We start from the raw sequence: 20,577 nt of genomic DNA on the forward strand, positions 1-20,577 counted from the left end.
ATATGGAATTCCTAAATTAAATGTCATACGGGGAATTCCTAAATGTTATGTGGGGAATTCCTAAATGTCATGTGGAATAGAGGTGAGAACCAATAAGGCCATAGGGGCACTCAACAGAGTTTTTTTTGGCATGACTGGACCGTTACAGAGTCCACATGAAAGGCTAACCCCGTGTTTGGTTTAAGGGGCCTAACCAGACCCTATCACATTAAATATTTGATTAGTAATTAGTAATATTAAATATATACTAGTTATAAAACTAATTGCACATATGGACGCTAATTCACGAGACGAATCTATTAAGTCTAATTAATTCATCATTAGCACATGTTTACTATAGCACTATATTATTAATTTATGGACTAATTAGATTTAATAGATTAATCTCACAAACTAGGCTCCATTTTTATAATTCATCTATGTTCAATACTTATAATTAGTATAATAATGATATGATATGGACTCACGGCTGGTCTTCACGTCACTGTGACATTCTCCGCCTAAAAGGAGAGGGACAAAAACTGGCTTGCGCAGTAGGATCGAATGGGCCGGTGATGGAACAGAAAAAATCGATCGACACACGTATCAGATTTTTACTCGAGTGGTATTTAGGAATTCCCGAGGAAAAAATCTCTTTTACCTCATGAACTTTGCATCGAGTCCAAGTTTTCTTCGTGTATAATAAAATCGTCCGTGCAGACTCTTCAGAGTCACGATACCGGCTACGTAACCTCCCTCGCTATTTTTCTAGATGGATTTTCTATTTTTTTATATTTATTTCAACTAAATCTTTAAAAAATTATAGTAAATCACAGAAAAAACATAAACTAGAAAAATCTATTTTTTGACTCTACATAAGTAGATCTATGTATTGAACATATTATATGGTATAATTTAGTACAAAGTTTTATTGTAGTTTTAGATATATATACTTTTCTGTAATTAATTCATAGTTACAGTTTTATTGGTTCAGTTATGGTGAAAATTTTATTGTGGGCTAATCATTACAATTTTAAGTTGTAGTAAAAATTTCATTCTTATTGGATCATGTATGCCTGAGTTATAGATTTGTCTAGGTTTATCTATAGATTTATGTAGGTTTATATAGATAAATCTATAATCCAAGGAGCATAGAATTTTTACTGCAGATCAAGCATATAATGATTAGCCCACCATAAAATTTTCATCATAATTGGATCACAGAAACTGTAGCTATGAATTAATTATAGAAAAATATATATCCAAAGCTACACCAAAAATTTTGTACTAAATTATAACATATCATATGTTTACGGTATAGATCTACTCATGTGGATAAAAAATTAGATTTTCCATTTTATGATTTTTTTATGATTTATGATAATTTTTTAAAGATTCAACCAAAATAAATATAAAAGAAAAATAGAAAACCCACCTAGAAAAATAGCGAGGGAGATTATATATCCGGTATCGCGAGCCTGAGAAATCCAGCGGATGATTTTATTGTTTAGGGAGGAAACGTGGATTTGGTCTAAAGTTTAGTGAGATAAAAATAACTTACTACAATCCTGAATAAAATAAGCAGCTGCCGGAGCCTTGATGAACAGTTCAAAGTAGCATGGAGCTTTCATTCAGGCCTGAGCTCCTGGGCCGAGCTGATATTGAGACTTGGATCATCTCAGGTGGGCTTACTTGGGCCTGGATATTACTGTATTTTTTCTATTGGGCCAATTTGTAGCGCGGCCTACCATGCCGTGCCAGTCTCGCTCATTCCAGAAAACGACCCATCTGTCAGATGCTGTTATCGATTTTCGGACGCTTCTTATCCGGCGCACGCGTCGCCGTCAATTTCAGAATTTGGATGTCGTGAGGCTTTCAGAATTTGATCCCCTGACCCACATGTCAATAACTCAGTTTGACCCAACATGTCATTGTGATATAGGGCTCAAATTCTGAAATCTCTCCGGTTGCCAGCACGGCAACTCCTCCTCGACTCCTCGCCCCCTCGCGTCGCGTGGGCGTACCTCGTGTAGCCACCAGCCGTGCCCAAACTAAAACGTGACGCGGGGAGGATTCGGTCGGCGAGACTCGGCCTCATCCGCTGCTAGCCTCGCGACTATCGGATCTTGCCAAGGCATCGTCGTCTCCCTCCCTCGTCGTCCTATCTTATAATCGCATTTCCAATCCCCAAATCGAAACCTCGCTACACTCTCCACAGCTTCCACTCGAAGGTACGGCCACCACTAGCTAGCTCTGGGATTACTCGAAGTCGTTTCCCAATCAGCAAGCTAGAGTAGCACTCTATCAGTCTGCGGTAGTCAACGCCAAATTATGGCGACCTCTTAACCCTCCTTTCCTATTTTTTATATATACAGAGGAGTAATTTTCTGCGGTGGTGGTGGTGTGCGATCGCAGGAACAGTCACCGTCGTTAAGAAGAGGATGATGCGCTGCGCTCTCAAGGGCGGCGGGTGCATCACTTCGTGGAGCGGCGATCGGAGGTCGCCGGCGGCGGTCAACCCCCGCGGCGTGCGGATGCCGACGGGCAACGGCGGGTGCTGCTCCGGCCTGCGGTCGCGGGCCGCGGATCTCGCCGGCCTCGAGATGGCCACCCTGCGCGGCTCCGTCGGAGGCCTCTTCCGCTCCAGCCCGCGCTACGGGCGCTTGCAAGCCACGGCCGCAGGTGCGTCTCGGGCCACGGATTTGTCGCGTTGGAATTGCGGATCGATGCTTTTGCGGTAGGGGCTGGTGTCAGGGTTCCGGTACTGTATCTGCTGAGGGATCGTGGTATGGGATTTGGTCATTCGGAGGTCGATGGATTTGCGAGGGCATGAAGTTTTATGCTCATCAATTTTTCGTGAATTGCATTGGGGATTCATGGAAACATGTTGCATTTTCACTGTCAAAATAAGCTGATGTGATCGTCCTGTGTGGTTGGTTGGGGACCTGCCCTTCTTATATTGTTCAATCCATGTTTGGAGACATCAGAGTATATGGCATGGTCCTCAGGCGTGTCATGTGAGGGTGCTGATGTTGAGCTGATTTACTTTTGCCCTCAAATGCGAAAGGAAAATTTATGCGTATGTTCCACTGGTGATAGTGCTAGCTGAATTTCAAACGCAAGGGAGTTGACCTGTACATATCAGCATTTTGTGATTTTTATGAATGTTATGGAACTTATTTGGTTTTTAATGAAAGTCGAGCATTGTGCTCAATTAAACTATAACACTTATTAGCAAGCAGTGGAAGTGGATGGGAATACTTGCAGAAAAGAAATCTGCATGATATTAGAGTGCACGTATCTTGTGTGACCCATTTTGTAAGGGGATGCATAGATTACTATATCACCTCCGATGTTATAGACGTTGTTCTTGTGCCATGTGCACTTAGCTTTTCTGCTGCAAGTTTAAACTGCAGATGGAAATCCCTGTTAATATCTCAACTCATTTTATTATCTTGTACAGTTGATCCTGAAGATGTTCCGTTGGAGAAGGTTCAAGTTAAATCCTCAGGACATGTTCTGCCATATGTTGGTGTTGCCTGCTTGGGCGCTATTTTGTTTGGTTACCATCTTGGGTATGTACTTTGTCGCGTCAACTAGTTGACTATGTTTTCATGACAACTGCATTAGCATAGTTTAATAATCTGAATTTTAATTGATGAAAATGAATAACAAGCTGGAGCAGTATAATTCCATCTTTCGTGCACTATTTCTTTGAAACACATGCACTGTTAGATAATAACATGGTTCCATTTCATGAATGTTTATGGGCTACAGTGTGGTCAATGGCGCGCTTGAACATCTTGCCAAGGATCTTGGGATCGCTGAAAATGCTGTCCTGCAAGGTATGGCATACTTACGTGCCCAGCTTACTCATACTTTCCTGGTTTCTTTACTGTAGTTGTGAGTACCTTTTAGCATGACCTTTTTCTTGGTATTTGTAAAGAACAACTGAAACTTGAATTGTTTTGCCCAAATGCATCTTTGCCAAGATACAGTGGTGTAGCCAGGTGGGTACTCTGGTGTACCTGGGCACACCCATGTTTTGCAAATATCAGTGGAAATCAGCTCTTTACATGACCTAAATTATGTATGGTCTAATACGCCTGTGCACACAATTTAAAATTCCTAGCCACGCCATTGCCAAGAAATACAATTGGCATGTTTTCTAAGTAGCAGATAGATGACTAGAATCACTCAATGATAACAGTTGCTTATGTGAGATACCATTTTGCCATATGCTTCAATAAACATCTGTTTGTTACTCAGGATGGGTGGTCAGCACATCCCTGGCTGGTGCAACAGTAGGTTCTTTTACTGGAGGGTCTTTGGCTGATAAATTTGGCCGAACAAGAACATTTATCCTGGATGCAGTCCCGCTTGCTCTAGGTGCATTCTTGAGGTGTGTTTTGAGCTTAGATGTAAGTATGCACTATTATCTTATTTGAAACTGACACATAAACGTTTGCAGTGCAACAGCTCAAGATATCCGCGCAATGATTATTGGTCGATTGCTTGCTGGAATCGGTATTGGGATCTCATCTGCTCTTGTTCCCCTGTACATATCTGAGGTTGTGATTTGTTGAAATGATTGTTGCTTTGTTCAAAACCTAATGTTGTTGTCCAATGTTACAATCATTGCCTATCTTTGTTCAATAGGCACTGCCTATGTTGACGAACATTTCCAACAAATGAACTTCTTTTACTTTGCAGATATCACCAACTGAAATCCGTGGAACACTTGGCACTGTTAATCAACTATTTATCTGCATTGGAATTCTCGCAGCTTTGTTAGCTGGATTGCCTTTGGCACGAAATCCTGCCTGGTGAGTTTTCCATTTGCTCATTCATTTGTTTTTCTGCTTCATTCTACTTTTTGATTACTGAAAGCAATGGTATTCTAAGGGCAGTGAAAGAAATCAACTTATGTTCTGAACCTTTGTAATCTGTAAAGTAGATCTAGATATGCATATGGCAACAAATTTTGTATGATAAATGGATGGTATTCATGCTTTTGTCCTTTGTAACTATTTAATCAGGTGGAGGACAATGTTTGGAGTTGCTGTAGTTCCATCCATTTTACTGGCTGTAGGAATGGCCTTTTCACCTGAAAGCCCTCGCTGGCTGTTCCAGGTTTCTGTTTGCAAATTCTTTGACCATACTATCTACTCTGGGCCTCCAGGCTGTGGCACAAAACTTAACATTTACTTTTCTGACATTAACTGCAGCAAGGAAAGGTTACCCAAGCAGAATCAGCTGTAAAAAGACTGTATGGAAAAGAAAAGGTTACGGAAGTTATGTATGATCTGAGAGCTAGTGGCCAAAGTTCTTCGGAGCCAGAAGCTGGCTGGTTTGATCTCTTCAGCAACCGCTATTGGAAAGGTAGTTTTGTTTTGACAGTCTAAGAATTGGCAAACGTGGTTCCCTAACAATTGTGTGAAGAATTTTGACAGTCTAATGAAGTCAATGACTTGGTGGAGAATTTTTTCCACTTTACCACATATTGTGATGGGTCTTAGAACTCCAAATATTTTGTTGGGATGAAAGTGGTTTGGTGCATAGCAATCCCCAACATATATCCATGTTACATATATGAAAACAAAATGCATATATATCAGGCTAATAATTATGTTAATGGGTTTTATGCTATCACATTTACAATGGCCTTGAATTCCATGCACATGTCATAACTCATAAATCGCTTCTGAACAAGCTAAATAATTTGTGTAGCCAATTTATTGTTCTTTTGATAGCTTCATTAGGACCTGTATGATCCTCCAGTCGCAAAAAAATAATGTTCTGGACATCGATCCCCGAAAAACACAACTTTGACTACTTACTATATAAGATTGAGAATAGGAATATTGTATAAAATAGCATGTGCAAATGTTTGGTAACTGATGATGGAAGATTTGATATATTGACTGCGCACAATCCACAAAATTAAGTAATTGATATTATGGTGGAAACGCACCATGTATCCTGATATATTTCTCATACTGCAGTTGTTAGCGTGGGGGCAGCACTGTTTTTGTTCCAACAGCTTGCTGGTATAAATGCTGTTGTATATTATTCTACATCGGTGTTCCGCAGTGCAGGAATTGCATCTGATGTTGCTGCTAGTGCTCTTGTTGGGGCTGCCAATGTTTTTGGTATGTTCACTTTTATTAATAAGATTTCAGAATTAATTTCAGAACATTATTTCTGATGGGGTATTATTTGCTTGTAGGCACCATGATTGCATCTTCTCTAATGGACAAGCAAGGCAGGAAAAGCCTTCTGATAACAAGCTTTTCTGGAATGGTAATGCCCTTGTGTTCAACAAATCATATGTTTATTTTCTCTCGCAATCAGCAGGGTTGCTTACATATTACTTCTTTTTTTAAAACCTTGAAGGGTGCTTCAATGTTACTTCTAGCTCTGTCCTTCACCTGGAAAGCTCTGGCGCCTTATTCCGGGACTCTTGCTGTTGTTGGCACTGTTCTGTAAGTTGTTTACCTTGTTTGGCCTTGCTGATTGATATGTTGGTTGTCTATATGAAGCCGAACATTTAACACAACTGATATGCAGGTATGTGCTGTCTTTTGCTCTCGGAGCTGGTCCCGTTCCAGCTCTACTTCTTCCTGAAATATTTGCCTCCAGAATAAGGGCCAAGGCTGTCGCATTATCTCTAGGCATGCACTGGGTGAGTCATAACTATTCATATATGCACTGATAAAAACCATATGCAGATTTCTATCCCTACCAATCGCATTTTGTTTTCTTTACTGTAGTATATATCTTGTTTTCCTTTTGTTATTCTGTTACTGCTACATAATTTACCACACATCATCCAGAGAAACATAATTTATCACTCACGATTTTGCAAGATACAAGGTAAGTTTGTTACGTTGGTGCCTTGGTGGATGATGATTGATTGGATACTTGGGCATGTTAAGTTTTTTTCTTATAGTTAATATTGACTGCTCTGATAGATAGGTTTTCAGTTTGAACTTTGAAGTCATTTCTCATAAATGCTTCGGCTTCTTCCTCACCTTGCCCCATTCAAAAAAGTTTTATTTACATCATCATACATTAGTCAATGTATAATTCTTTGAAGCTCTTGCACTTGAATTTATTCAAATTTCTAGTCTATGGGATTCTTTGTAGTTGCCAAGATGATCGACACTGACATTGGCTTTACCTACAACAGCAATGAATCCTTACCCACTTTTTTTTCTCTGCAGGTATCCAACTTCTTTATCGGCCTGTATTTCTTGAGTGTCGTCAACAAGTTTGGCATCAGCACCGTGTATCTTGGATTCGCGTCAGTGTGTGCTCTTGCAGTTCTTTACATAGCTGGGAACGTGGTGGAAACCAAGGGGCGATCCCTAGAGGAGATTGAACGGGAACTAAGTGTAGTAGATTGATATGCTCACCATTTTGGTGATCTAGCATGCAATCAAACACACAACCGAGCATCCTTGGACCTGGAGACCCTGTTTCTAGTTCCATTTTGCTTCAGAAATAAGCGAGTGGCAAGAGCGCCAATCGTCGGTGACTTGGTGTGTGCAGTTGAGGGCTTTGTGTTCGAGCAGTAAGTTTAGCTTCACATCGTTTCATCTGTCAGAATCAATGATCCCGTCGATGCTTCTGGAGATAAGTGTTTTGTTCTTAGATTTCGTCGTGTTTCCGGTGTATAGATGAACTATTGTCTCCTGAAAATAAAACTCCATTTTCAAATCAAGCCTCTTTCATCAAAAAAAAAAATCAAGCCTCCGTGTGCCATTTTTTGATTGACAAGCGATCTGTCTGTGCTGGACATAATTCTGAAAGTGTCAAATGTTGATTCGGAAATGCATAGATTGAACATGTTTTTGATGGTAGAAAGTCCATTTTCTGACGCATGTGGCTCTTGATGTGGACACAAATCCCTGTTCTTGTTGCACATGCGTTTCGCAGACGTGGATGTGAGCCTTCTGCTATTGATCGTCCTCGCAACGGCGCAACATTACTCGTTCGCACGGAACGCCAGCCGAGTACGCCGGTCCCTGTCTGCCGCCATCGCTCCGTCCGCCTGGTCTTGGAAAGCGGATGAAGCTAGGCAGCTCGCCCTACCGCTCCCAACTACTACGGGACGCCTTCCTGTGCTGACCACCAGTAACCACCTCGCAGCACAGCCGCGCGGCGCGGAGGAGATGGGCTCCCCGTCCTACCGGCTCGCGGTGGCGATCACGGTCCCCTCGACCGGCGAATTCCTCGTCGCCCGGCAGCCGCGCCCGGCGTCCCCGCCCGAGGAGGACGAGGACTACCGGCGCTTCGTCGACAGCGACCTCTACGACCTCCCGGCCGCGCCTCTCGAGCCCCTCGCGGGGGAGCCCCGGTCGGAGGTTGCCGTCGCGGGCGCGGACTCCGCCACCGGCCTCGATCTCTCACGCCTCGACGTATCCGCCGCCCTCGATCAGGTGAGCTACCCGTTAGCCTAAGCAGCTACTGCCTTTTTTCTCCTAGTGTCTCTTCGATTCGATCGATAAATTTTTGGAGGATGGCTGTCATTGCATCAGTTTCGACAAAGGTAACTGTTGCTTCTCGTCAGATTTTTGACCGATCTGGCTTGCCGGATGGGATGCGTGGGGAGTGGCGGCTCCTGAAGTACGTGGAGGAAGCAGAGTTTGGTCCAGATGCTGGCGTTAACACGGTGTTCCTCATCGGGTCGCTGGTGTCGAAATTGGATGGTCTACCAGGTCAGATTATTAATGTTTTAGTGTTTTCTGACTCCAAATTGCTTAACCGTCATGTGTTGTGCGTGGCAGAGTCGTGTAAATGGATGACCAAGGAGTGTGCATTGGGGCTGCTTTCTGAAGCGAAGCCCGGTAGTGATCGCATAGGGCAGTATGCATATATTGGACTTATGAATTCCAGGCTGTCATCAAACAGCACAGCAGTCCCTGCGTTGCCCTCCCAGGTATCTACGGTTTTGCTTCCTTCAGTTCGTTTTTAGAGAATACAGGTAACTGTGATACCAGAAGTGAGATGGTTCCCCATTCCTGAATTGAATTTTCAATAGGAGTACCCACCTGGAATAACTCTTGTACCAATGAAGAGTAAGACATTACAGCCATTCCGCACAACTAATCTTGTGGTAGTACGAGCAACCAATGGTGCTGGTGAATCTACGTGCTCTGATTTTTTTGCTTGTGGGGATGCTCTACTTTTAGATCCTGGATGCAGCTCTCAGGTTCATGCAGAGGTAAGAGCGATTTCATCAGATTGTGTTCTTATAAAAAAAAATCGATGGATATTCATGAAGTACCTTTAACTTCATAATGTTGTGAAATACATTTTCTTACTTGGACTTGTTTGCTTTAATTATTCCAGTAGATCACTATAGCTTTTCAGAGGGTGCTTCCTCTTATTCATTTGCTTCAGTTCCTTCCACACTAGACCTATGTTACTGAATACTGATACCATCTTCCTCATGTACCCATATTTCCTTAAGGTCTCAAGACTCGCCCTTAACTTTATGCGGAAAGTGCTTGTGCCTGATTATTTCCGTACTATGACACCAGGGACAAAATCATTAGGGAATTTCTCGCTAGAACATTAGCTTTTCGAAATGTGCTCTTTGCTTTTGTAGATAACAGTGCCTACACAGTTGTAGGTCTGCAACATGTATTGTTTATTAGAATTCTATTTGAGTAGAAGCCATCCATTTGCATATACTGGTTCTCCTTTATTGAATAATTACATACTTGTCATCTTCAGCTTGCAGATCTCGTCGATTCCCTTCCAAAAAAGTTATTAGTCCTTGTCACACATCATCATCATGATCACATTGAGGGTATGATAAGAAATGTTTTAGTCAGCATTTCGTTTGTTCTTTTATATTGTAAAGGTGGGAGCATCAAACCAAGCTGGAGCAACGGTCGACATGTAATAGTGGCTGTTATACTCATTACTGCTAGGCCTACTGTCCATCATAAACAAACTGAATCCATTATGGTTCAAAATTGTAGGTCTTTACGTCGTTCAGAGATGCAATCCTGATTCTGTTCTTCTGGCACATCAAAACACAATGAACCGCATTGGGAAAGGTGATAACCTAAATCTGTTCATCCCATTTTGTTAATATTGTAAAACTTATCATCATCGTGGCGGAAATGTATTCATCTTCCTATTTCTATAGTTCTAAAATCAGTTGGGAAGCATGATACTTGAAAAACTGAATAGGTATCTGGCAATTGGAAAAAATGTCTTAGTTGCTGTCAAACCAACTAAAAGAAAAAACCTTGACCTGCGGGGGGTACGACGGCCCCGGGCATTGACTAAGAAAAAGACCTTCAAATCTGGCTCCTCAACTTAGTTATACATTCCAGATCACCGCAGGTAAATCATACTTAGACCTTGATGGCTTGATGGGAATATTGGGAAATCATTCGAATAGTCTTTGCTACATCTAAATGCTTAGCATGATATAGTTCATACCACTTCAGGTTTTCCTACACGATAATAGCTATATAATAATTTAGTGTTTCATTACCAATTTAGACTGACACTGTCATTTCACTAACTTAAGCTGTGTATGCACGCTCATGTGTGTGGTTTAGCTCATACAAATACTTTTCTTGGACTGTTTGTATTATCCATACCCATCTTTTGTTCACCTCAATGTGCGTGATTCCCATGATGTATAGGAAATTGGCAGATTGACTACACTTCGGTAACTGGTGGTGAAAAGATATGCATAGGTGACCAAGAACTACAAGTTATTTATGCTCCTGTAAGTCTGTGTTGCTTGGAGAATTGTTATCCCATTTTTATGCCAACACAATTTTGTACCTATGTACTTGCTGATGAAATTCCTCCATGGATCTCCCAACACATGCATTCAGTCAGTCCAATCATTGGAAAGTTTCTGAATAACTCAACTTATTTGCCTAGCATGATCTATTTTACAGCCTACTTCAAGAACATCAGGCTATAAAAATAGTCTGTAGCAGTTGAAAGTAATATATGTATGATGCTTGGTTGCTAGCAAACATTTCCCTTCAATTTCCAGAGGCAAAAATATTAGCAAAACTAGGACATGTCTTGTACAAACTTAATATATTTGGATATTCTTTTATATGTGTTTCTGCTGATTGTGTGGAACTTACTATGAGGAGTCACAGAAGAAACATATGTTATTTCATTCATATTTTGAGAGTTAAGCCATTTCCTGATGTGATCTTAATTCCAACTAATTCTTACATGACTCATTTTTCATACTGAACTCTTTTGATGAAAATGATGTGAAATTTGCTCTTTCTGGAATTCAATGAAACACATATCAAATGCATTTGTGAGTTCATTTTTTCCTTTGTTAATTAGATGGAAGCATATGTTGATTTGATGAAAGATTCTCTGGTGATGTTTTAGATAGTTTTATTATTTCGTAATTACTATAGCAGTGTATCACTCGTATATTCTATTTCTGTGTATTCTATTTTGGTCCTTAATTCATTACTGTATTTGAATCCTAGGGTCACACTGATGGTCATATGGGGCTTCTCCATGTTAATACCAATACATTAATTGTTGGAGATCATTGCGTAGGGTAAGTATATTCAGCTTATGAAGACATTGTAATTATGGGATCACCTTTAAGATGTTAATCTGTTAAAGAAATACTTAATGGCCACAGTTTCCTCCATTTCAAGATCACAGTGGAAAAGAAAAACGCATGCCCAGATGCCTATGCTATGCACAACCTTGCAGTACACCTTTTCTGATTTTTTCTTCTTACTAAAATGCAGTGTTTTTTAAGGAAAGAACCTGAACCAAACTTCTGTTGACGTTTGGAAGTGCTGAAATTTTGCAGTAGTATATGCCTGTTTTTCATTTTGTCTATTTGGAAATTAAATTTCTTGCCTGAAGACGCAAACTGATTTGACGGATCTGCCATGCTGTAGCAAGCAATATTGCATCCCTTTGCCATCTTCTGAAACACTATCAAAAAATGGTTACACATTAAACCATGGTAAAGATGAACATGTTAATCTTTGACAAAGTGGTACCAGTCAACTTTAGAACTCTATGTACTTTCCTTCCCTCGCCAAAAAAAAAACCTTAATAAAATTACCCTATGTGCTCTAAACTTCAACGAGTCATGTTTGCCCAGTTGGCTGCTTTTTTTTAAAAAAAAAATTGAACCATTTGCAGGCATGGAAGTGCAACATTGGACAGTAGAAGTGGTGGCAACATGAAGGTAATTGTAATTCCTTTTTTTTTAAACATGGAAGGTTATAATAGCAATGCATTGCATTACAGGCTTACAGTACTCTGTGTAACTTAAGGGAATATGTGCCCCCTTCTTCATGCACACTCTTCCCTCCAAAATAGTGCTCTATAACAGAGTGATTTGATTTGAAATATGCAGGATTACTTTGAAACCACATACAAATTCTTAGACCTATCACCACATGTCATAATTCCAATGCATGGAAGGATCAACCTATGGCCCAAGCATATGCTCTGTGGATACCTCAGGTTTGGCAAACTAATAATTTATGGATACTTTTTTTTTAAGAAAAGGGAACTATGTTACTTCCTGCATTCTACAGAAGCCTGGATCGTGTTATTCTGCAGGCTATATACGCATGTTACAAGTTCCATGGTTAAAGTTATTATTGGGTTTTTTTTTAATTAATTCAAATGCAGCCTATTTACTTCTTAATTCTTACCCATGTAAAGGGTTTTTATATTAATAATGGGAAATTCAACTGCGTATCTTTTTTTTTGCACTTTTAACTATAGGGCACATATGGGTATATACAGCTACATCGTTTCTTTTTTGTTTAATAACTGTAGATGGTTTGTCACTTTTTGAGACTCTGCAGACATTCTGATTCAATAACTGTTTTACTACTTTCAGGAATCGAAGGTCTAGAGAAGCCTCCATTCTGCAGTCCATAGAGAGTGGTGCACAAACTCTGTTTGAAGTAGTTTCAAAGACTTACAGTGATGTAGACAGGAAGTTGTGGATTCCTGCTTCTTTCAATGTTCGCCTTCATGTTGATCATCTGAACTCCCAACATAAACTGCCCAAGGTACGTGTTCGAAACATTGCATCCTGAGAGTTGTCTTTCTCTGAATGCCTTAACGAAGATAAAGACATATCAGATTTCTGAATACTGTATCTTTGATCTCGTAAAAATGTACACGATCTATGGTGTAGGGAACGTACTGCCGAATAATTTAGTCAAATAGATAATTGTACACGTGAATATTGTTGATTTAGAGCCACATGATTGGGCTAGAGTTTCTCGTTGTAGATGAGACTAGGGTTGGTTGCATTTTGCAATCTTAAAACGGTGCCTGACCCATTTTTTGCAAGTTATTCAATCAATGCACATATTGCCATCGTAATATAAGGTATTCCTTTATAGGAAAAGAATTAACTCAGTACCACTGCAAAGAGGTATAACTGGAAAGTGCAATCCACTTTAACTGTAAGGATGTGGCTTTCACTACTATTGTTTTATGCTCGTGAAAAAACAGAGGCGCTAGAAGCATGGGTGAACATCGCTCCTGCTCGAGGGTGCGATGGTTGCATGTTATCTGTTGCGCCAATACCAGCACGGGAGAGTACAATATAAAGACCCTGGAGATATGCTCGTCCTGAGCCAACTATACAAGATTTTCTTTTACAACCGAATACAACTCCTATGCTCTAGGAACAGAACTACAACAACCGGCGAAACATATCTCGTGGATCAATATGAGTTTGTTACAGTTGATAGATTATCTAATACTGCTAGCTTCCATTAGATGATTTATCAAGTTACGGTTTACCTCATTCGCAAAAAATGAAGTTAAATTTTCCACATTTGACCTATACCTTCTTGGTTCTTGCTAGAACTAATTATCCAGTCGTACTAACAGTTACTTAGTTTAATCAAGATTATTTTGGGGATCATCGTGCAGGATTTCTCCTTGGAAATGTTCAGTCGAAGTTGTGATGATTTTTTCTCTAGCCTTTGATGCCCATGTATGAGAAGGAAATTCGAATTCTCAATTTGAGTTTTATTTCCATTTCAGCTGCTCTTGTTTGCCATTTTACGAAATTGAATAATGCAATCATGGGAAACCAATTCTTGTAATCAATTATGTATGTAGATTGGGAACCAAGGTTTAACATTATTAGCCCAAAATTGCATGATTAACCACCGCAACATATGCAGGACTTCTCATTGGAGAATTTTAAGGCGAGCTGTGGAGTGCATTTCATATTCCGTTTGGCGGTGGCGTATGTGCAATCCAAGAGCTCCCCAGCTATCCTTGCGGCAAGTGCCCTTGCTGGTGGTCTAGCAATTGCTTGTGCTCTCAGAAGGAACGGTGGCAAGCAATCATAGATTCTGTTGGTCGGTAATTTCCAGCTTCATGCACATCATTTATTTTTCTACCTACCATTATGTTGAGTCGAATGCTGAATTGCCAAAATTGTTGGTCTACGATTGCGTGGGTAAACTTTGCCACATCTATACACAAGGGAAGTGCTCAGATTAGGGCTTGGAAAGTGTGGGGTTAGGATATGAATTGTTAGGATTTTTATCCAAATTGAACTGAATCTGAATTCCATAGCTCTTACAGCTCACGATCGCCTCCGCAACTAGTCAACTTCAGCGCTGGACCGAAGTGGCATACTTGAAAATGAGCATCTTCAGGCTTGTGCCGTTTCGTTACCGCGAATACGTTGACCTGGACGAATATAAAAAGGCTAAGAGCAGGCGCGACAAGCGATGCCTGTTGTCACTCCCACGCATGGCCGTGTCACTCTTGAGTTTCTTTGTTGCCACTCCATGTTGTTTCTGCCTTTTTCCCTTTCTTTGAAAAATGCAGAGTAAAATCAGCAGCGAAATTGAATGAAATTTAAACATCAGATTTGCCTCTTCAGTGCAGAGATTTAGCTCCAATTCCACCTTTCGATCAGCATTTTGCTATCTGTGCACACCTGATTGGCAACACAATCCAAAGAATCGGCATTTGTTTCTCCCGAAGGAGCAACGTCTGTGCGTAACGAACATGAGAATCTGCAGCTATATTTTCCACCTGTAATTCATAGCGGAAGCAAAGGAGCAGCGTGCGATCGCTTGATTGCTTCCAACATCTCCCCTACTGATAAAAAGGTTTGTGAACGCGAATAGCTTTTTCAGGTAGAAGCCATGCTAGTAATTTGCAGCGCACGCAAAGCGGGAGCAGTGGGAGCGCGTGTATTAATTTGAGAGGCTCGATCCCGTTGACGCATTGGAATAGCAGAGGTCGTTGCATAACCAGAGCAACAGCTGGCTTTTTCTCTCATTCGGTTACTCATGCTGCGAGCTTGAGGCAAAGCCATGAACGACACAAAGCAAACCATGCCGGCGTCTCGCGCAGGCGGGAAGCTCCTCAATGTGGTGCCCATGCTTCTCCTCTTCTCCTTGGGGTTTGTCCTCGGCATGACCTACAACTCCAAGTTCCCAAACTTCTACCTCCCGTTCGCTGCACCATTGCCCTCTCCTGCACCGCCGCCACCTCCACCTTCTCCGTCGCCGCCTCCACCGCCACCATCACCGACGACGAACCCGCAAGCGGGGCCGATACGCTTCCTGGTGCCGAGCACCGTGACGCACAACATGACCGACGAGGAGCTGCTCTGGTGGGCGTCCATGACGCCCAAGATCGAGAGCTCGCCATACCACCGCGTGCCCAAGGTTGCCTTCTTGTTCCTGGCGAGAGGGGACCTGCCGCTGCGGCCGCTGTGGGAGAAGTTCTTCGCGGGGCACGAGGGGCTCTACTCCATCTACGTGCACACCGATCCCTCCTACACCGGCTCGCCGCCGGCGGACTCCGTCTTCTACGGCCGCGCGATCCCTAGCCAGGTTAATCGTAGACGGAGCAGCTGTCTGAGCACGTCTTCTCCTCGTCGATCTCACGCTTCACTTTGAAGGCAACGAACTTTATATATTTATATATATACAACTTCGGTGAACGCGTGCATGCAGAAAACGATGTGGGGAGACATCACCCTGGTGGCGGCGGAGCGCCGGCTGCTGGCGAACGCGCTCCTTGATCTAGGCAACGAGCGCTTCGTGCTGCTCTCCGAGTCGTGCATCCCGCTCTACAACTTCACCACCGTGCACGCCGTGCTCGCGGCCACCGACACCAGCTTCGTGGAGTCGATCGTGACCCCGGCGCGCCACGACGCTGTGTTCGCGGAGCGCCACAACATCACCGCCGCGCGGTGGCGCAAGGGGGCGCAGTGGTTCGAGATGGACCGGCCGCTGGCGCTGGAGGTGGTCTCCGACGGCACCTACTTCCCGACGTTCCGCGACCACTGCGCCGGGCGGCGGGCCTGCCTCATGGACGAGCACTACCTGCCGACGCTGCTGAGCGTGCTGGCGTGGCCGCGGAGCGCCAACCGGACGCTCACGTTCGCCGACTGGGACCGCCGGCGGCGGACGGGCTTCCACCCGCACGCGCACCGGGCGGAGGAGGTCACGGCGGGGCTCATCGGGGAGATCAGGAGTGGGGAGCGCGCGGGGGCCAACTGCAGCGCGTACGGGGACGACGCGAGCGGGGTGTGCTACCTGTTCGCGCGCAAGTTCATGCCCGACACGCTCGAGCCGCTGCTCCGGCTGGCGCCCAAGGTCCTGGGCTTCGGGTGAGGGTGAGACGGTCGAGGCCGTCGTGTATCGCAGTGGTTGCGCTTTTCGGCTGTTTTGTTTTTTTGGAACTACGGAAGAATTGTCAGGGTGCGTGTCATGTACCAGTGCAACAGCTAAGAATAAACTTTAGTAGCTTCTGTTAACGTGTGCCTGAACCGCTGAGCTATCGTTTACGTTAACGGGAACACGTAGCGGTGGAACCCCGTAGCTTTGCAGAGCTTTTTTTTTTCTTGAGGGGGGGTGCAGGCACCCAGCACTAAGTGTTCAAATAGGCGGATCGAAAAACCAGACATGGCGCCCCGCCGAGCTGAAGAGTGTGCTTCTCGCCTAAGAATGAGCGCCGTGGTTTGCTTCCCTCTTCTCATCATCTCATGTACGATCTCCATCAGCTGGAAGGCCGCGGCATCTTCTCATCATCTCGTTCAGTATTCGCCATGCATGCCGAGCCAACAAAGCAAGATAGAATAATTCAATATCTCTGAAACCCAGTCCTCCCCATCTCTTGGGCTTGATTATGTCATTCCAAGCAACCCAACAAGGCTTCCTCTTGACGTCTTTGCTGCCCCCACCAGAAACTCCTCACAATCCCATTTATATTCTCACATAGGCCTCTTGGCAGCTTGAAATAGGACGTGGAATATGTTGGAATTGCTTGCGCAACTGCTTTAATAAGTACTTTTCCTCCCGCCGATAAAGAGTGTTCCATCCATCCCTAAACCCTCTTCCAAACTCTATCTGTTAAATATTTAAACGCACCATTGACAGATCCTCCTACATCAGAAGGCACTCCCAGATATTTTTCACTTTGAGATTCATTTTGAACATTCAGCAAGCTTTTGTTTTCTTCTCTGGTACTGCTCGGTACTCCTTTAGCAAAATGGATAGAAGATTTCTCCATATTGATCTGTTGGCCGGAAGCGCGACAACAGGTCTCCATCACGTCGTTGATCTCCTAGGCATTCTCAACATTTGCTCTAAAGAACAGTAGGCTATCATCAGCGAAGAGAAGATGGCTTACCACCGGAGCCGATGGCGCCACCTTGATACCATTGAGAGTCGATGATTGTAGTCTTGAATTTAAGAGGCACGAAAGGCCCTCTGCTGCCAAAAGAAACAAATTGGGAGAAATAGGATAGCCCTAACGGATCCCCTCTCGTCGGTGAAAATGATCGAAGTCGCTCTCCATTAAACAACACAGAGAAAGAAACTGTAGTGATCAGCTGCAATACCATATCAACCCATATGCGATGAAAGCCAAGTTGAGTCATGATAGCGCGTAAATAATCCCACTCCACACGATCATTTGCCTTTTCATATCTAGCTTCAGAGCACAACAACGCGTGTCTCGCGGTCTCTTTTTCTTCAGAAAATGTAGACATTCATAGGCCGTAATAACATTGTCCGTGATAAGACATCCTGGCACAAAAGCATATTGCTCCTCGGAGATGATATTAGGTAGCACCACTTTCAAACGATTTGCAGCCACTTTGGATGCTATCTTGTATATAACATTGCATAGACTAATGGGTTGGAACTGGGACAATTCCTCCTGGCTGAAAGTGCATCTAGGTGGGTTTTTTGAATTGAATGACACCATGATTAAAAGAACATCTTGTTAAGTATATGAGCAGGAATTGATTATCATATCAATGGATTCTTTATGATAAAATATATTAAAAGTAAAGATAAAAGACTCATGTGACAAGATTTGTGACAAGGCTATGATTAAAGTGATGATATTGACAAGCAATGAGTACTATATGGATTGGGTCACGTGTTTGATGATAACTATTTATTCTTATATCCAAATAAAGCTTGTTGACAAGGTCACAGCACTAGAAGGGAATATCCGATGAAGAAATGGATAATCTATCAATAGAAGATATATTTGCAAAGAATTGCAAAGAATGGATTTCATTAATGATTTAATTGTGATACAGACCTATATGGAACTCTATGTGATGCAAAGATGAAGAGTTGTAATTCGGGATAGTGTTTCGAGGGACTAAACTTGGCAAAAGGCAATTGGTTTGTGCGGAGGCACCAACGCTAGGGTGAAGAAACTTTCTTTGGATTCAACTTAAAGAATCTTCGTCATGTACGGTGCTCATATTAGCGAGTATCAATCTTTCTAGAATCTTATTGTGAGGATGGTAATTTGAACTAGAAGTGGATTTCATTCAAAGATGATGGTTGAAGTCAATAGCTCAAGGAAATTATGCTCAAGTTACAGAAACCAAGTTGGATGTACTCCTTATATTGAGAATGATTAAGGCATAGCGCATGATACACTTTTGAGAAACTCAGGAGGTTGAAATATAATCTATCTTTGATCTTGAGTATAGATGTGCCGTATTATCAAAAGGATGCATCACATTGTGTTTTGGTTAAGTCTCAGTGCTCAAGTAACCTAAGTGAGTTGAGAGAAATACAAAGGGCCTCACGTGCACATTTGATTTCTCTGCTAATGGGAATTCAAAAGTTCCAGATTTGGCACACGTGGCACTAACGGCTAGTTGGTTTGAAAATCCGGAAGTTCCGGATGTCGGATCCGGAAGTTCTGGGTTCTAACTGTCACATAACGGCTAGTTTCTTTGGACCCAGCTATTTATACCCTTGAGCCCTCTCCTTGGTGGGCTGCTGTTCCAGGCATTATTTAGCAACTTGCTGATCGTCCTAAGAAAGCTTGGTAGCCTTGTTGAGATTTTCCCAACCTCTCTTTGTGAGATTGTATGATTTTTTTAATATCTTTGAGTTGGGTTGGAGAGAGTGAAAGCTTGAGAACAATATAGAGCACAACAAACCTTGAACACTTAAGTTTAGCCAAAATCGTGTGTTTCGCATTTGTTACTCTTGAAGGTTTGGCTCCTAGACGGTTAGGTGTTGCTCGGTGAGCACCCAATTGTGTGGGCTGTCGTGAGAAGTTTGTAAGGGTCGGTTTCCACCTCCGTAAGGGAAGCGAATCAAGATAGTGGAAGGCCAATGTGTACTTGTGTAGCGTCTTGGAGGGGAGGCTTTACGGAGCTCCTCAACGGAGAGTAGGATTCACTGAGCTTGTGTAGCACATGCAGTGAATCCGAACTTCGGTAAAAATTGTTGTGTCAATTGTGTTCGATATTATCTTGTGGATTTGAGAAGCTCTCCCTTGGACACTTGTGTTCTTGGAGAGATAGTTATTTTTTTAAGTGCAGGGGTAGTGTGGACCCGCTCTAGAAACTCCACTGAGCCTACTCTACATTTGGGGTTTGAACTTGTATCCATTTACTCGCACTAGATTTATCGTGTTCACTCTGCTCTGTGTAAACCCGGAAGTTCCGGTTTGCGAAATCCGGATGTTCCGAGTTCATCTACTGCCCTGCTCAAATATGGAAGTTCCGAATTTTCAAACCCAGAAGTTCCGGGTTTGGCAGGGAGTAAATTTTATCCGCTGTTTTGGAGTGAAAATTTGTAGATGCGCCTATTCATCCATCGTGGTCCTCTCGCGGACTTTCAACTTTTGGTACAAGAACAATCAGAGTATCATTTACACTTGACGGATCATCGTCTCTCTTCAAGATACGTAGAACTATCTCGGTGATCTCCTCACCAAACATGGTCCAATGACGTTGGAAAAATGTGCAAGTAGGCCATCCAGCCCTAGTGCCTTAGTAGGAAACATTTGGAAGATCGCCTCCTTGACTTCTTTCTCTCTGAATGGCGCAATGAGTTGGTCACTCATATCTGGAGTTACTTTTGCTGGCACCGTATTCAGTACTGATTCCTTGTTTTCAGTACCTTCAGAAGTATACAGGTTCATGTAGAAAGAATAGATTAGACTGCCCATCTCTTGGCTGTCCTCCGTTAGTTGCCCATCTACTCTTCTTAATCTATTGGTTTTATTATTTTTCCTCCTTTGGCTCTCTCTCAAGTGGAAAAACCGAAGCCATCTGATTCT

At 42.7% G+C, this 20,577-nt stretch overlaps 3 protein-coding genes across 9 annotated transcripts; all 3 read left to right on the forward strand.

The window, feature by feature from the left end:
- The first annotated feature begins 1,983 nt into the window (after positions 1-1,983).
- LOC112892125 (plastidic glucose transporter 4) lies at positions 1,984-7,705 on the forward strand. Of its 4 annotated transcripts, none has more exons than XM_025959210.1 (14): positions 1,984-2,293; positions 2,395-2,661; positions 3,443-3,554; positions 3,757-3,824; positions 4,249-4,381; positions 4,451-4,550; positions 4,693-4,805; positions 5,019-5,112; positions 5,208-5,361; positions 5,985-6,131; positions 6,209-6,282; positions 6,376-6,464; positions 6,550-6,664; positions 7,206-7,705. In XM_025959210.1, exons 2-14 carry the CDS (start codon positions 2,421-2,423, stop codon positions 7,386-7,388), a joined length of 1,623 nt encoding a protein of 540 aa, XP_025814995.1. In that variant the 5' UTR covers positions 1,984-2,293; positions 2,395-2,420; the 3' UTR covers positions 7,389-7,705. The 4 variants fall into 4 exon arrangements, with proteins under 4 accessions (XP_025814995.1, XP_025814996.1, XP_025814994.1 ...); XM_025959211.1 differs by having other exon boundaries at positions 1,984-2,210; positions 2,401-2,661; XM_025959209.1 differs by having other exon boundaries at positions 1,985-2,210; positions 2,355-2,661.
- Positions 7,706-7,845: 140 nt separating this feature from the next.
- On the forward strand, positions 7,846-14,878 carry LOC112892124. Of its 4 annotated transcripts, none has more exons than XM_025959206.1 (13): positions 7,846-8,423; positions 8,555-8,702; positions 8,772-8,923; positions 9,026-9,208; positions 9,724-9,799; positions 9,975-10,052; positions 10,653-10,738; positions 11,481-11,554; positions 12,160-12,205; positions 12,377-12,486; positions 12,872-13,046; positions 14,181-14,360; positions 14,581-14,878. In XM_025959206.1, the coding sequence occupies exons 1-12, from the start codon at positions 7,908-7,910 to the stop codon at positions 14,349-14,351; spliced, it is 1,815 nt and encodes a 604-aa protein (XP_025814991.1). In that variant the 5' UTR covers positions 7,846-7,907; the 3' UTR covers positions 14,352-14,360; positions 14,581-14,878. The 4 variants fall into 4 exon arrangements, with proteins under 4 accessions (XP_025814991.1, XP_025814989.1, XP_025814988.1 ...); XM_025959204.1 differs by having other exon boundaries at positions 14,590-14,878; XM_025959203.1 differs by lacking the exon at positions 14,581-14,878 and having other exon boundaries at positions 14,181-14,577.
- A 126-nt stretch (positions 14,879-15,004) lies between these two features.
- LOC112892126 lies at positions 15,005-16,757 on the forward strand. Its single transcript, XM_025959212.1, has 2 exons — positions 15,005-15,857; positions 15,981-16,757. Exons 1-2 carry the CDS (start codon positions 15,333-15,335, stop codon positions 16,641-16,643), a joined length of 1,188 nt encoding a protein of 395 aa, XP_025814997.1. The 5' UTR covers positions 15,005-15,332; the 3' UTR covers positions 16,644-16,757.
- The last annotated feature ends 3,820 nt before the right edge of the window (positions 16,758-20,577 follow it).

The sequence above is a fragment of the Panicum hallii genome, chromosome 5 (genome assembly GCF_002211085.1).
Source record: "Panicum hallii strain FIL2 chromosome 5, PHallii_v3.1, whole genome shotgun sequence".
NCBI lineage: Eukaryota > Viridiplantae > Streptophyta > Magnoliopsida > Poales > Poaceae > Panicum > Panicum hallii.

What these genes read in the sequence shown, in the direction of transcription:
- LOC112892125 (XM_025959210.1), top strand. Translation starts at nt 2,421, where the DNA reads ATGATGCGCTGCGCTCTCAAGGGCGGCGGGTGCATCACTTCGTGGAGC. An exon ending in CTTGCAAGCCACGGCCGCAG is followed by an intron (nt 2,662 to 3,442) that starts GTGCGTCTCGGG and finishes TATCTTGTACAG; the next exon opens with TTGATCCTGAAGATGTTCCG. An exon ending in TTGTTTGGTTACCATCTTGG is followed by an intron (nt 3,555 to 3,756) that starts GTATGTACTTTG and finishes TATGGGCTACAG; the next exon opens with TGTGGTCAATGGCGCGCTTG.
- LOC112892124 (XM_025959206.1), top strand. Translation starts at nt 7,908, where the DNA reads ATGCGTTTCGCAGACGTGGATGTGAGCCTTCTGCTATTGATCGTCCTC. An exon ending in GAAATTGGATGGTCTACCAG is followed by an intron (nt 8,703 to 8,771) that starts GTCAGATTATTA and finishes TGTGCGTGGCAG; the next exon opens with AGTCGTGTAAATGGATGACC. An exon ending in GTTGGAGATCATTGCGTAGG is followed by an intron (nt 11,555 to 12,159) that starts GTAAGTATATTC and finishes AACCATTTGCAG; the next exon opens with GCATGGAAGTGCAACATTGG.
- LOC112892126 (XM_025959212.1), top strand. Translation starts at nt 15,333, where the DNA reads ATGAACGACACAAAGCAAACCATGCCGGCGTCTCGCGCAGGCGGGAAG. An exon ending in GCCGCGCGATCCCTAGCCAG is followed by an intron (nt 15,858 to 15,980) that starts GTTAATCGTAGA and finishes GCGTGCATGCAG; the next exon opens with AAAACGATGTGGGGAGACAT.